General features: G+C 36.3%; 1 protein-coding gene and 1 non-coding gene across 2 annotated transcripts; one reads left to right on the top strand and one right to left on the bottom strand.

Annotated features, from left to right (window-relative positions):
- Positions 1-2,970: 2,970 nt before the first annotated feature.
- On the top strand, positions 2,971-3,834 carry LOC107919275 (uncharacterized). The gene is made up of 2 exons (XM_016848766.1): positions 2,971-3,081; positions 3,259-3,834. The coding sequence occupies exons 1-2, from the start codon at positions 2,971-2,973 to the stop codon at positions 3,832-3,834; spliced, it is 687 nt and encodes a 228-aa protein (XP_016704255.1).
- Positions 3,835-7,402: 3,568 nt separating this feature from the next.
- LOC121226058 (small nucleolar RNA R71) lies at positions 7,403-7,509 on the bottom strand. Its single transcript, XR_005923954.1, has one exon. It is a non-coding gene; the product is annotated as a small nucleolar RNA R71 (small nucleolar RNA).
- Positions 7,510-17,102: the final 9,593 nt, after the last annotated feature.

Genomic DNA, 17,102 nt, shown 5'->3' with positions numbered 1-17,102 from the left:
AATCGAGCTTGGAAGCTTGAAAAACCCTAGCCATGGTTTCCTCTTGTGAAATTCGGCCATGGGGTTGAAGATGGACAAAAATTGGCTTTTAATTTTGTTTTTAATTCATTTTAATAACTAAATGACCAAAATACCCTTAATGAAAAACTTTGGAAACATGCCTAACCATGTCCATTTTTGTCTACCAACTTAACAAATGGTCTAATTACCATATAAGGACCTCCAATTTAAATTTTCATAACAATTGGACACCTCTAACATGTAGAACTCAACTTTTACACTTTTTACAATTTAGTTCTTTTGACTAAATTGAGTGCCCAAACGTCGAAATTTTCGAATGAAATTTTCACAAAATCATTTTGTGAAATCGTAGACCATAAAAATATAATAAAATAAAAAATTTTTCCTCATCAGATTTGTGGTCCCGAAACCACTGTTCCGACTAGGCCCAAAATTAGGATGTTACACCACTAAATTGACACATATTTTGCAACATTTGGAACATTACTTGCTTTAGTTCCAATTGTGGTGCCTCAATTTTGGGTCTCATAATACTCGGATTGAACTCGTTGAATAGAGGAATTACATATTGTCGAATGACGCAGTTTTTATCATCGACAAAAAATATCAGATTGTGAGTATTATAAGTGAGTGCTTCTCCTAGATTTTGGTTTTGGTTTTCGAAATTCATCTCTTAGGTCCTAACTTGATTCGCTTGTCTTCTCCTTTGTATGAAATTCCTTTCAATTTTAAGGTCTACAGAGAGTAAGTCAATAATTTGATCAATACTCATAAACACCTGAAACAAACACAACAAAATAAAAAAATATTGGAATTAAAATTTAACAGAAAAAAATAGACCAAAATGAAAAATTAACAATTTCACAAATAATTCTTTTTAAAACAATCCCCAACAACGATGCCAAAAACTTGTAACGACAAAAATGTGCAAGTATACACAATCGTAACAAGTAATAAAGTAACAAGTAAATGTCGAGTTATCGTACCCACAGGGACTGTGAAAGAAAAATATTTATGAAATGTAAATCAAACACTTTGGTGATGGGACAAATATTTTGTTTTGAAAAAGTGATTTAAAAACTAAAAATTAACTAAGTAATAGAAATAAAAAGTAAAAATTCCAAAGCATGATTTTAAAAAGAGGATTTTTAATCAATATGATATAATTGTGTTAGATCAATTACATTCCTTAACTTAGAATTACTAAACCCATGTTCATGTTGTTACAAATATTTTCATGGCAACTTGATAATTTGTTAACTATTGCAAATGCATACTTTCTTAATTAACCAATCTCTCGAACAATTTTCAATTCCAATGCAAAAAAATTAATCAATCTTCATAAGCACATATAAGATTAAGTGAGGTAACAATATATTTCTATATTGAAATAGTTTAATCACAATAATCTTGCAAGTTATGCAAGGCTAATGTACTGTTTAATATCGTTGCTAATTTAACCTTCAGCTACCTTAGAAGATTAAAAATGCAACAATTAAATATTTTGTCAATTAATTATATTTGGAATACGTTTAATAATTAATTCATTTGTTACCTTACATTTTATACTGCAAGTATAACATAAGCATGGTTTTATTGAATCGAACAACTTACCAAGGCCTATAACAACACAAACATGATGTTAATAATTCAAGTGGAAAAAAATGCAATCAATCTAACATGAATTAATTTAAGTCATTTTAATTAGACATGAAAAACAAAAAAATAATTCTTCATATTCATGATCACAGCATAAAAAATAAAATTACAGAGAAGGGAACTAGGAAGCAAATCCAGTATTTCTCTGAAGCCAGACTAGTATGCTCCTCTTCTTCTCTGCTTGTTGTGTTGAACCGAGTTCTCTACAAAAAATTAAATGATGCTATTCCAAGGTGGAAGAAGACTCCTTTTCTAGAGGGAAATCGACAAGGGAAATGGGAAAATAAGGAAGGGAATGGAAGCGAGACAACAAGTAAAAGAGAGAGATGTGTGGGAAATGAAGGGTGTGTTTAATGAGGAAGGGAAGAGGGGTATTTATAGGTGGGAATGGATGAGAAAAATAACAAATAAATAGCAGCCACTCCTCTTCCCTTGGTTGGCCATATATGGTGCAAGTTTTAATGGCTCAAACTTGTTATTTTAAGCTAGGGGCAAAAGTTTGAAGGCAAGAAAAGTAGAGGGGTTTGAAGAGGATTTTAAGAAAACTTCAAAGGCTATTTTGCAAGTTTGGAAATCAACTAAAATCATTTGAAAGGACTTGAATAGGGGTTTGAATAGGATTATCAAAAATGGAATAAGTTGAGAATCAAGAATCGATACTTCCTACCTCGTATCGATGACTTGTTTGATCAATTGAAAGGAGCTTCTGTCTTTTCTAAAATCAATCTGAAATCTAGTTACTATTAGTTGAAAGTAAAAGATAGTGACGTACGTAAAACAACATTCTGTATGTGTTACGACCATTACGAATTCTTGGTGATGCCTTTTAGTTTGACTAATTCTCTTGCGACATTCATGGATCGCATGAACCTTATTTTCCAACATTATTTATATCAATTTGTGGTAGTTTTGATTGACGAAATTTTGATCTATTCAAAATCTGAAGCAGAGCACGAACATCTTGGGATTGTTTTACAAGTGTTGCGAGAAAAGTAGTTATACAAGAAGCTTAGCGAATGTGAAATTTGGTTTTCTGAAGTTGTGTTTCTTGGGCATGTTATTTCAACTGATGGGATTAAAGTTGATCCAAAATATATTGAGGCCATTTTTCAGTGGAAAGCACTAAGAAATGTGTCAAAAGATCACAGTTTTCTTGGTTTAGTAGGTTACTATCAAAGATTCGTAAATGGATTTTCGAAAATAGCTATGCTAATGACAAAACTTTTACAAAAGAATATGTAGTTTTTTTGGAATAATCAGTGCAAAGAAAGTTTCAAGAAATTGAAACAGATGTTGATTGAAGCGCTAGTTCTAACCTTGCTTGAATCAGGGAAAGATTTCGCGGTATTTAGTGATGTTTCTTTAAATGGTTTGGGTTGTGTTTTGATGCAAGAAGGGAAAGTAATTGCGTATGCATCTTGCTAGCTTTGCTAGATAGAAACACATGAACGTAATTATCTAACGCACAATTTAGAGCTAGCTTCTATGGTTTTTGCTCTAAAAATTGGGGGGAATCTATATGGTGAAAAGTGTCACATTTATACTGATCATAAAAGTCTTAAATATCTTTTAACTCAGAAGGAGTTGAATTTGAGACAATGTCATTGGACTGAACTTCTGAAAGATTATGATTATGTTATTGATAACCACCCTACTAAAGCTAACATCGTAGCTAATGCCTTGAGTAGGAAGGAAACTATTGAGTTGCGAACGATGTTCACTCAGCTTAGCATTAGCAATGACGGTAGTTTTTTGGCTGAATTGAAAGTCAAACCGGTGTTGTTTGACCATATCAGAGTAGCACAGTTTGTTGATACCAAATTGGCAAGAATAAGAGATATGGTTCAAAATGGCTTATTGGAAAACTTCAGCATTGATAACTATGATTGTCTAATGTTTCGTAATCAAATCTATGTTCGGGATGTTGAGGAATTAAAAGAGTTGATACTTCGCGAAGCCCACAAAAACCGTTTTTCTTTGTATCTCGGTAGAACAAAAATGTATCACGAGCTTCGAGAGTTGTATTGGTGGCCCAGAATGAAAAGAGAAATAGTTGAGTTCGTAGCTAAAAGTCTAACTTGTCAGCAAGTTAAGGCGGAACATCAGGTTCCCACCAGTTTACATCAGCCTATTTCTATTCCTGAATGGAAATGAGAGTGCATAATGATGGATTTTGTAACAGGGTTACCATTATCTCTGAGCAAGAAAAATGCAGTTTGGGTAATTTTTGATTGACTTAGAAAATTGGCCTATTTTATTGCTGTCAAAACTAATTGGTCACTTTCGAAACTTGCTGAAGTTTACATTCGAGAAATTATCAAATTACACGGCATGCCTATGTTGATTATCTCTGATGGGATCCCCGATTTCCTTCGAGATTCTGGAAACAGTTGTATGAATCTCTTGGTATAAGATTCAATTTCAACACAACATTTCACCCTCAGACAGACGAACTATCTAAACTTGTTATTCATATTTTGGAAGATATGCTTCGAGCCTGTGTAATTTATTTTGAATCATGTTAGGCATGTTATTTACCTGTGGTTGAATTTGTATACAATAATAGCTTCCAATCAAGCATTCAAATGGCTCTGTATGAAACTTTATATAGTCCTAGGTGTTGAACACCTGTTTGTTGGTCAAAGTTGAGTGAAACAAAATTCATTGGGCCAAAAATAATCCAAGAAATAGATGAAACAATTAAGATAATCCGTGATAGATTGAAAGCAACTTTTGATTGACAGAAATTATTGGCAATCACCCATATTATGGAAAGTCAAAGATAAGGGTATCAAATATTGGAAATTCAAAGATATGGGTATCGAAATATTGGCATAAGAAATCTGAGATATTTGCAATATTTGGTCCCTAATTGTATAGTGACTTTGCAAGTTGATCCCTGAACCTCGACTATAAATAGGCCTAACCATCTCTTATTCATTGTATCCTATATTTGCCATTCTCTACTTAAGTCATTATTCTCTCTCTCTCTCTTTGTAAATTTTCACTTGTATTTTGGAGTGAAATATATTAGGTAGTGCCCGAGGACGTAGGAAAAATTTGTTGAACCTCGTTAAAATTGTTGTCTTCTTTATGGTATTATTCTGCATATTTTGTGAGTATGATTGTAGCGATTTATTGTGCTATTAAATTACGATTGAAGGATATTCTGGCTAGGAAAGACCTAGTACTTAAGCGATCCTTATGATCCACCTCTCTTTCTTGGTGGAAACACGAAAATTTATGTGTTTTTACATGCCCTTTTTAACTTAAAATCATGCTATTTCGGTTAAATTCTTGTCAAAAATAATTAAATATTATAAATTAATTAAATTATGTTAAAAATATGAACATGATGAATTTTAATTAATTTTATATTTAATTTTGATTAATTTTGACTATTTTCGATAGATTCGCACGAAGGGCAAAAATTGGCTCGGCAGACAATGCTCGAAGGATAAAACCGAGAAGTAATTTGAAGCATCGAGACAAATTTATTTCCAGCCTAAGATTGTCCAAAAATGTGTGTTAATTCATAATATAATTAATTTTAATTTATTCTCAATTTAATTTGGGCTAAATAAATTATTATTAATTAATTATGGAAAAAAGGGTCTAGATGAACCGCATTGGTTGAACCGAATCTAGTGAACCGAACCAGCCACCAATTGGGCTACCTAGAACCATCCATATGCTGACCCAAATCAGCATTTTAGCTAACTAAATAAGCTTGCAAAGAAGCCCTTGAAGAAATATCAACCTTGCATTCAAACCCCTCCAAAAAATGTGGCTTTATGGAGTTGCCGCAGGCTATTTTTAGCAAAGTTGAATCTCTCAACTTTGCCATGTGTGGCTGGCCAAGGGGGGTATCTTTGGCTGATGGAATTTTCTATTTTTAGTAGCCACAATCAGCTATAAAAGCCACCCCTTTCTGATCATTCAAATCATCCCTCACACTCTCATTCTCTCTTCTCTTCTCTCACTTTCTCTCAACTTTTCCTTCCCATTTTCCCTTTCGTTCAAGTGCCGATTTCTTCTCTTGGGAAAAAGGTCCTCATCATCCATTTTTGAGCAGCAAGTAAAGTGTTCATAAGCCACCTTGATAGCCGAGGACAACAAAAAACGAAGAACGGAGAAATCAGTCAAGCAACGGAGAAACACCGGATTTGCTTCTTGTTCCCTCTCTCTTTAAACTTCGTTGATGTTTTGACAAACATGTTTATGAATATTTATTCTATTAAAATGATTATTTTAATCAATCTAGCTTGAATTTAATTCGTGTTTGGTTGATTATATTTTTCCTGCTTGAATTATTGAAATTGTGTTTGTGCTGTTATAGGCCTTGGTAAGATACTTGATTAAGTAAAATCATGCCTAAGTTATTCTTGAAATATTAATTGTTAGATAAATAATGAATTAATTATTAAATCATATTGAAATTGTAATTAATTGATACAATACTTAATCAGTGCATGTTTATTCTTCAAAGGTAGCTGAAGTTAATTTAGTATTGTATTTGGCGATACATATGCCTTGCATAACCTGCAAGATTATTGTCATTAAATTGTTTCAAGGTATAAATACTCTATTACCTCACTTGATCTTTTATATGCTTGTGAAGATTGATTAATCGCTTGGATTGACATTGAAAAATGTTCAAGAGATTGATTAATTTAATAAGTATGTATGAGTAGTAGTTAGCAAATTACCGAGTTGCCGTGAATTTGTTCGTAGCAGTATAAACTTAAGTTTAATAATTCTAAGTTAAAGGAATGTAATTAATCAAACACAATTATATCATCTTGATTAAACCTTATTTGAAATCATGCATTAGAACCTTTTTATTTTTTAAATTTTTTTTACTTAGTTTTTAACCCTTCGTTTTTAATCATTTTTAAACCAAAATATTTTCCATCACCAAAGTGTTTTAACATTAATTTCATAAATATTTCTTTTTACGGTCCCTGTGGGTACGATAACTCGACATTTACTTGTCACTTTATTACTTGTTGCGATTGTGTACACTTGCACATTTTCGTCGTTCCAAGTTTTTGGCGCTGTTGTCGGGGACTGTTTTTAAAAAAAGCCATTATTTGTGAATTTGTTTTTACACTTTGGTTTATTTATTTTCCTGTTTAAATCTTTACTTAATCTTTTTGTGATTATTTCAGGTTTTTATGAGTATTGACCAGATTATCGACTTACTCCCTGTGGACCCTGAAATAGAACGAACCTTTCGACAGCGAAGAAGACAAGCGAACCAGAGAAGGACCGAAGAAATAAACTTTGAGAATATGAATCAGGGAAACGGAGCAAACCTTGCTCAAAATCCTATCCTTATTGTTGATGATAGAGATAGAGCTTTACGACAGTATACCGTGACAATATTTAACAATCTTAATTTGGGTGTTACGAGACCCAAAATCGAGGCACAACAATTCGAGCTGAAGCCAGTCATGTTCCAGATCTTCAGACTATGGGCCAATTCAATGGAATGCCTACTGAAGATCCTCATCTTCACTTAAGACTATTTATGGAAGTAAGCGATTCTTTCAAGTTAGCCGGAGTACCCGAAGATGCATTATGACTGAAGCTGTTCCCATATTCGTTAAGGGACAGGGCTTGTGCCTGGTTAAACTTATTGGCACCGAACTCCATTTCTACATGGCAAGATTTAGTCGAGAGATTGCTCATGAAGTATTTCCCGCCGAGCAAGAATGCCAACTTGAGGAATGAGATCACTGCCTTCCGACAAATGGATGATGACTCCCTGTATGAGGCATGGGAAAGGTACAAAGAGTTATTACGAAAGTGCCCTCATCATGGAATCCCAGATTCCATTCAACTTGATACATTCTATAATGGTCTCAACGCTCACACGAGGATGGTAGTGGACACCTTTGCTAATGGTGCTCTATATTTTAAGTCTTATAATGGGGCTTACAAAATTATTGAGAGGATTGCCAGCAACAATTATCAATGGTAGTGGACCCTTATTGATGTGCAGAAGGGCGAGCTCACTATGCCTGTTCAGGATGATCAGGTAACATTTAACGTCTTTAAGTCTATACGATTTCCTGACATAATGGATAATTGCTCTACAGTGTCCAATTTAGAGGATTTAATAGTGGAGAAGGAACTCAACTGTGTTAAGGACCCACTGGAAAGAATTTTGGCATCAGATCCTCCAAATGATGAAGAGGAGGATGAATACTTAGCTTTGCTAGAAGCTAATCAAGGGGGATTTAATCCGCAATCCTATTTTGAATCTTTGGAGTTAGAAAAGAGGGACTATTCCCAACCAAAAGAGTAGATCGAGGGGCCACCTAAATTAGAATTCAAAGTATTACCTTCTCATTTAAAATACGTTTATTTAGGTAACGCTGCTACTCTGTCTGTGATTGTTTCAGCAGAATTGACCACTAAGCAAGAAGAGAAACTTATCTTAGTGCTGAAACAATTCAAGAAGGCCACCAAATGGACCATAGCTGATATTCGCAGTATTAGTCCATCTGTATGCATGCACAAGATTATCCTGAAAGATGGCAAAAAAGGGACGATCAATGGACAATGGAGACTAAACCCCATCATGAAAGACGTAGTAAAAAAAGAGATCATTAAATGGTTAGATGCAAGAACCATCTATCCCATCTCAAATAGTTCATGGGTAAGCTCAATTCAGTGTGTGCCAAAAAAAAGAGGTATCACGGTCGTAGAGAACGAGAACAACGAGTTGATATCAACTAGAACGGTTACGAGATGGAGAATCCGCATCGATCACTGGAAGCTAAACAAGGAGACTAGGAAAGATCACTTTCCTTTGCCGTTCTTGGACTAGATGCTAGATAGACTCGCAGGACGAGATTACTACTATTTTCTCGATGGATACTCAGTGTATAATCAGATTACAGTAGCACTAGAAGATCAACACAAAACAACATTCACCTTCTCGTATGGTACATTTGCATTTAGACGCAAGCCATTTGGTTTATGTAATGCACCTACTACATTTTAAAGATGTATGATGTCTATTTTTACTAACATTGTTGAGAAATATTTGGAAGTTTATATGGACAATTTTTCAGTATTCGGAGATACTTACGATGATTGCTTAGCCAATCTAACTAAGGTACTAAGGCGATGCGAAGAAACGAATCTCGTACACAACTGGAAAAAGTGTCATTTTATGGTATGAGAAGGAGTTGTTCTAGGGCATCGGATAATGAGACATAGGATCGAGGTAGACAAAACAATGGTAGACGTTATTGAGAAACTCCCACCTCCAACATTTGTAAAGGGTGTTAGGATCTTTTTGGCCACGCCGGTTTTTATTGAAGATTTATCAAGGACTTTTCCAAAGTTGCTAAACCCTTATGCAAATATTATAGAAGGACTCTATATTCAAGTTTGATGAGGAATGTTTAAAAGCCTTCAACGATTTGAAGAGTCAATTAGTCACGACACCCATAATCGTCACACCAGACTAGGATTTGCCATTCGAATTGATGTGTGACGCAAGTGACTTTGCAATTGGAGCTGTCTTGGGCTAACGAAGGAACAAAGTTTTTCATCCCATCTGCTACGCAAGTCGAACCCTAACAGGAGCTCAACTAAATTATACAGTAACAGAAAAAAAGTTACTTGCTATTGCGTTTGCTTTCGACAAGTTTCGATCTTATCTGGTAGGTACCAAAGTGACTGTCTATATGGGCCACTCGACAATTAAGTATTTACTTACGAAGAAAGACGCTAAGCCAAGGCTGATTCGATGGGTACTTCTACTTCAAGAGTTCGATCTAGAAATTCAAGATCAAAAGGGAGTCGAAAATCAAGTAGCAGATCAGGAGACGTTTCCAAACGAACATATCCTGAAGGTAAATCATGTCCATAATACCCCTTGGTTTGCTGATATTGCTAACTATTTAGCTTGTGGTTTGATGCCAATTGATAAGACGTATCAAAAAAGGGAAAAGTTTCTTCACGATGTGAAGTACTATTTCTGGGAAGAGCCATATGTGTTTAAAAAGTGTGCAGATCAGATGATCAGGATATGCGTGGCAGAAGATAAAATACCAAAGATTTTATACCACTGTCACTCAGCTCCAAGTGGGGGACACTTCGGAGGTACACGTATAGCGGCCAAAGTATTGCAAGCCAGATTCTTTTGGCCAACACTATTCAAGGATGCATATGCTTACGTGAAGAGCTGTGATCGATGTCAAAAGGTTGGAAATGTCACCAACAGAAATGAGATGCCTTGAACAAACATCATTGAGGTAGAGTTGTTCGATGTATGGGGTATTGACTTTCTTAGTCCTTTTCCTTCGTCTTACGGTCACAAGTACATACTAGTAGCAGTAGACTATGTGTCTAAGTGGGTCGAGGCTGAGGCATATCCGACAAACGATGCTAAAGTTGTGATGAAGTTTCTGCAGAAGCATGTGTTCACAAGGTTTGGAACCCCAAGAGCTATCATCAGTGATGAAGGATCCCACTGTGTGAACAAGGGGTTAAAATGGTTATTAGACAAGCACGGAGTGAAACACAAGGTTGCAACAGCTTACCACCCACAGACAAATGGGGAAGCTGAACTGGTTAATAAGGAGATCAAAGGCATACTTGAGAAGGTAGTCTGCCCGAACCGACGAGATTGGTCCACAAGATTAGATGATGCTTTATGGGCTTACAGAACAACATACAAGACACCGTTAGGGATGTCAACCTATAGGTTGGTCTTTGGGAAAGCCTGCCATCCACCATTGGAGTTAGAGCACAAAGCTTATTGGGCTCTTCAACAGCTTAATTTGGATCCTAAGCTCGCGAAAGAGAAATGGATGTTCCAACTCAATGAGTTAAAAGAGTTCCAAATGTTCTCATATGAAAATGCCAAATTACTTAAAGAAAGACTCAAGAAATGGCATGACAACCACATTCAAGTTCGAGAATTTGAAGCAGGTCAGCAAGTCTTGTTGTTCAGTTCCAGATTGAAGTTCTTTCCAGGTAAGCTAAAATCACGTTGGTCCTATCCATTTACGATTCACCAAGTCTGTCCATACGAATTTGTTGAACTCTAAGGTAGAAGAGGTAATTTTCGAGTTAATGCTCAGCACCTAAAACATTATTGGGGAGATAAAATTGAACGGGATAAAATCTCGTTCATTTTATCGGATACTTAATTTTTTTCTTTTTGAATAAATGATTTAGGGTATATTTTCGGGTAAAGTATGTTTAAATAAATTCTATCTCGGAGATTGGAACTGAAGTAGGACCGTTTGTGACCCCTCCAATCTTTCCTGAGAATTTATTTTGACATAATTTTCCAAGAAAGTATCCCCTAAATGGAAAAATAAATTTTTTGTTTCAAATAAAAGGGTCAATTTGATCCAAGTTTTACTTTGCAATTCATGTAACACCCCGAACCCGAGACCGTCGCCGGAGTCGAACACGAGGTGTTAACAGACTTCAAACCACTTATTCGACATTTCCCAGACAAGCTGCCAATCTGCGTACTAGTCGCTTTAAAAATCATATCTTGAGTTCTGAAACTTGAAATCCAGTTCCGTAAATTTTCCCTGGAACTAGACTCATATACCTATATGGTAGAATTTTTGTAGAATTTTTGGTCAGGCCAATTAGTACAGTTTATTAGTCAAAGTCTCCCATGTTACAGGGATCGACTACACTGACCCTTTCGCATTACGAATTGGATATCTCCCTGCACAGAGCTTCAATACTGATGTTGTTTATTTCTATAAAAACTAGAGTCAGAGAGGAATCTGTAAATATATGGCATGACTCCTAATTATCTCTGGTTAATTTATAAAGAATTTCCAAAGTCGGAACAGGGAATCCAGAAACCGTTCTGGCCCTGTCTCACGAGAACCTGAATATCTCTTAACATACTGTCCATATGATTGTTTCGTTACTTCTATATGAAAATAGACTCATCAAGATTCGATTACATAATTTATTCATCAATTAATTCCACTCCTACTATTTTTAGTGATTTTTCAATCTCACGTCACTGCTGCTGCCAGCATCTGTTACGAAAGCAACTATGCCTATTTCGTGATTTCTCCTTGATCTAACTAGTAATTCATCATACATATCCCCAATTATGATCATGACTAGCCATACCAAAGGCTAATCATTGTCAAACATCTCCCTACTACACTATTGCCATATCATGAATTTTAACACCAAAATAATCAACCATGACATATGGCATAAAAAGGTCGAATTATCAAGATTTACGACCTAACGTTATGAAACCAAACCCAACCGAACATTTATGCCATTTTCGCATGGCTAAAAGTTTACATACCAAAGTTCAAACACAACATAATAGCCTATACATGCCGAAATGTTCTCCTAAGCCGACTAAGAAGAAAGTACCAAAACTTGCTAGCCGGTGTGATGACTCCAATGACGGCCCGATCACGCAAAAAGAGACGAGTCCAAGAAACCTAAAATAGGTGACAAGGAAACACCGAGTGAGTATATAACTCAGTAAGTCATAAGCAATGCACTACCATCCATTAATAACATTATCACAATAGGAAACAAAATGGAACGAGGCTAGTTACTCCATCCATACCGAACCATGCCATAGTTCCTCAGACCTATCGGTTCAATCTCATACCAAATCATGCATTCACATTCCATATACTAATCAATAGGATATTTGAGGCATTTTCATACATCATTTTATTTTCGTTACAATCATACAACTAAACGGCCTTTCACCTATTCCACGATAAATCTTATGTACGTGACTTCAAGTATATTTGTCACATAGGTTCAAACTTACCAAGCTCAACTCCAAATATAGACATAGCACCTATTAGCCATGAACTCAAGGTACTTACCCGATCCGCTGTCCGTGATCGACTCAATAATGTCGCACACTTAGTGTCCATAATGATTCAAAAGTATATATTAAGTTCGCACACTCAGTGCTATATAATCAACTCGCACACTTAGTGCTATATAATCAAACTCGCACACTTAGTGCTACATAATCAAACTCGCACACTTAGTGCTGTACAATTTAAACCCGCACACTTAGCGCCAATCTCATGATCATAAATGTTTATACCCGCACTCTTAGTGCCGAGGTCAACAACTCAATACATCTCACCTCTTTTCTCTTCATTCAACACTTTCATCACCACATACATACATGTATATATATATTTATCATTCCATTCAGCATCATTACATAAACATTATGATCATTTAAATTAATACAAACTATATGCTTAATGACTTACTTTGTGTTGGGTAAGACGGTTCCAACTCGGCTACTCGATGATCTTTTCTTTGCCTTTGCTTGATTCTCCTCCTTTAACTCCTTGAGCTTAATCAATAAATCAACTAGTTTAACCATCTTGCTAAACATTTATAATTCAATTACACATGCATATGTATGTCTGTATATTCGGCAACCATCCTCACTAATTACCCATTTAGTCGATTATACACATAATTAAAGGTAACATCACGAATGGGCATACTTATGTATATGTATATATGTATATATGTATATATATATACTTCGGAATGGGCATCACAATTAGATTTAACACCACCTTTATACTCAATTAGATGGCCGAATGCATGTATATATGCACAATGTCAACTATAACATCATTTAAACACCTAATTTCATCTCATGAACACTCGACCCATTTTTACCCCATATGACCGAATGTGTAAGATTACATTCAACACCACCGATGTACTTAGTTAGGTGGCCAAATATACCAAGTTAGACTTGACATTATACGTCACAAGAACTCTAATTTAATTTGTCAATTGCTTGGCCAAGAACTCACAAGTGCCTTATCTACAACCTATTCGGCCTTACTACTTAAACTTAGCCTTTCATACACTTATCTCTATTGTTTTAGAAGGCCGAATCCTTATGTGTTCCAACATCTAGCTTACTCAATTCAACACATCAAAACGACATTTAGGCCGATTTTGCTAGCACACAAGCCTTTGACCGAATGTCCTTGACCTCTAGTCACCTAAATTTTTATTCTTTAAAACTCATCCAACTCATATTTTTCATTGACAACCTCCTTAACTTCAATTTATTCACATCTTTAATCATGCTACATTCGACCATTATTTAACAATAATTCATGTACCCTTTTTATTAAACACTCAAAATCAACCATCTTCATACCTCATCACCAAAGACATCAAAATACCAACCAAGAATGTAACATTCATGGCCGAATATCATCTCCATCAATTAACAAAATTTGAACCATGGCTAGGTAGATTTCAAACTTACAACTTAAAATATACATGAATCTCAAAGAATAATATCAAACATACCTCAATCTAGTTACATGCATGGCCAAACTTCTTAGAAACTTTTCCCCTAGGCACCGAATATTCAAGAGCTTCTTAATCAACTTGAAGATGACCAAATGCCTTAACTTCACTTTCTTCTTTTTCTTTCTTTAGGTACGGCAATTGTGATAAGGAAAAGGATGAACACTCCTTCTTCCTCCCTTATTTTATTCATCTTTTTTTCTTTTTAATTCCTTTCTTTTATTTATTCAAATTTACTTACCAATATTAAATAATAAACAACATAAACTTGGAGGAATGGAACCATGCTTGGCCGGCCACTTATCAAGAATTGGGCACTTTGACATGCAAACCCAAACTTTCCTATTTTAATACTATTTGGTCCTTACTTATTTACCTATCATAATTTTCTAAGTCTCTCAACTAGATCCTTTCAAGCAAAATTCACATTCCTAATACAAAATTAAAACATCAAATTTTTATACAAGTACTATCACACATATAAGAAATGCAAATAAAATTTTAACTAAATTTTATGACTCGGTTTTGTGGTCCTGAAACCACTTCCCGACTAGGGTCAATTTTGGGCTGTCACAACTCTCCCCCACTCAAGAAATTTTCGTCCCCAAAAATCTTACCGGTAAATAGGTTTGGGTATCGTTCTTTCATCGAGCTCTCGGTTTCCCAAGTAGCTTCCTCGATCCCGTGTTTGAGCCATAACACCTTTACTAACGGAACCCTTTTGTTTCGCAACCCCTTCACTTCACGAGCTAGGATACGCATCGACTCTTCTTCATAACTCATATCGGCTTGAATTTCAACCTCCGACGGACTAATTATGTGCGAAGGATCAGATCTATAGCGTCGAAGCATCGAAACATGAAAGACGTCGTGAATCTTTTCAAGTTCAGGTGGCAAAATCAATCGATACGCAACTGGACCAACTCGTTCGGAGATTTCGTACGGACCAATGAACCTCGGACTCAATTTTCCCTTACGACCAAATCTAAGCACCTTCTTCCAGGGTGAAACTTTGAGAAATACTTTGTCTCCAACCTGATATTCAATGTCTTTTCTTTTCAAATCCGCATACGACTTTTGACGATCCGAAGCGGTTCTCAAACTTTCGCGAATTACTCGGACTTTCTGCTCGGCATCCTTAATCAAATCAACCCCAAGGATCTTACTTTCACTAAGTTCAGTCCAAAATAATGGGGTACGGCATTTACGACCGTACAAAGCCTCGTAAGGTGCCATCTTAATACTTGATTGAAAACTATTGTTGTAAGCGAATTCAATCAAAGGTAAATACCGTTCCCATGAACCACTAAACTCGAGGATGCAACATCTCAACATATCCTCAAGTATCTGAATTATCCGCTCGGATTGACCATCGGTTTGTGGATGAAAAGCGGTGCTAAAATGCAGCTAGGTACCCAAAGCTTCTTGCAATTTCTTCCAAAATCGCGAGGTGAATCTCGGATCTCTATCCGACACGATAGAAATAGGTACTCCATGTAATCTCACAATCTGAGAAACATACAATTCGACTAGTTTATCCAATGAAAAGTCCGTACGCACGGGGATAAAGTGAGCTGACTTAGTCAGTCTATCAACAACAACCCAAATCGCATCCTTCTTACTTGCTGACAATGGCAGTCCGGACACAAAGTCCATTGTGACTCGATCCCATTTCCACTCGGGTATCATGATCGGCTGAAGTAATCCTGAAGGCACTTGATGTTCCGCTTTCACTTGTTGACATATCAAACACCTTGAAACAAATTCAGAAATGTCTCGTTTCATGCCCGGCCACCAAAATTGACGTTTCAGATCGTTGTACATTTTAGTATTACCCGGGTGGATAGACATTCGGCCACTATGACCCTCATTCAAAATTATCGAAATAAGTTTCGAATTCCTTGGAACACACAAACGACTACTGAACCTCAAACAATCGTCATCATCAATTTGAAATTCGGATTCCATATTCGGAATACATTCAGCCCGTTTTGCAACCAATTCATCGTCGACTTTCTGAGCTTCACGAATTTGATGAATCAATGATGGTTTGGCCTTTAATTCAGCTACTAACACATTGTCGGGTAGAACAGACAAGTGCACATTCATCGCTCGTAAAGCAAACAGCGATTTTCGGCTTAAGGCGTCCGCAACCACATTAGCCTTTCCCGGGTGGTAATCAATGACAAGCTCGTAATCTTTCAACAACTCAAGCCAACGTCTTTGTCGCAGATTTAAGTCTCTTTGAGTCATCAAATATTTGAGACTTTTGTGATCCGAAAATACATGGCACTTTTCGCCAAACAAGTAATGTCGCCATATTTTCAAAGCGAATACGATGGCGGCTAGTTCGAGATCATGGGTTGGATAATTTCTCTCGTGTGGCTTCAATTGTCTCGACGCATAGGCCACAACTCGGCCTTCTTGCATCAATACGCAACCCAACCCGAGTAGGGATGCGTCACTATAAATGACAAACTCTTTGCCTGATTCGGGTTGCACTAAAATTGGAGCTTCAGTCAAATGAGTTTTCAGTTGATCGAAGCTTTTCTGACATTTCTCTGTCCATTCGAACTTAGCATCCTTTTGAAGTAGCTTCGTCATTGGTGTGGCTATCATCGAGAAACCTTTTACAAATCGTCGGTAATAACCTGCGAGCCCCAGGAAGCTCCGAACTTCGGTAACATTTCTTGGAGGCTTCCAGTTAAGTATGGCTGAAATTTTGCTCGGGTCAACTCGAATACCCGTTGCGGATACCACATGACCCAAGAAGCTAACCTCTCTCAACCAGAACTCACACTTACTGAACTTCGCATATAACTGCTTATCCCGCAAAATTTGAATCACTAATCTTAGGTGTTCAGCATGTTTGGTCTCATCTCTTGAATAGACCAAGATGTCATCAATGAACACAACTACGAACCGATCCAAATATGGTCTGCAGATCCGATTCATCAAATCCATAAATACCGCAGGGGCATTAGTGAGCCCGAACGGCATCACTAAGAACTCGTAGTGACCGTACCTCGTTCTGAAAGCAGTTTTGGGTACGTCCGAATCTCGAATCCGCAACT

This window comes from Gossypium hirsutum, chromosome D13 (genome assembly GCF_007990345.1).
Source record: "Gossypium hirsutum isolate 1008001.06 chromosome D13, Gossypium_hirsutum_v2.1, whole genome shotgun sequence".
In the NCBI taxonomy this organism is placed as follows: Eukaryota; Viridiplantae; Streptophyta; class Magnoliopsida; order Malvales; family Malvaceae; genus Gossypium; species Gossypium hirsutum.
Note: the sequence above shows the minus strand (reverse complement) of the source record. Positions and strands in the feature narration are given on the sequence as shown.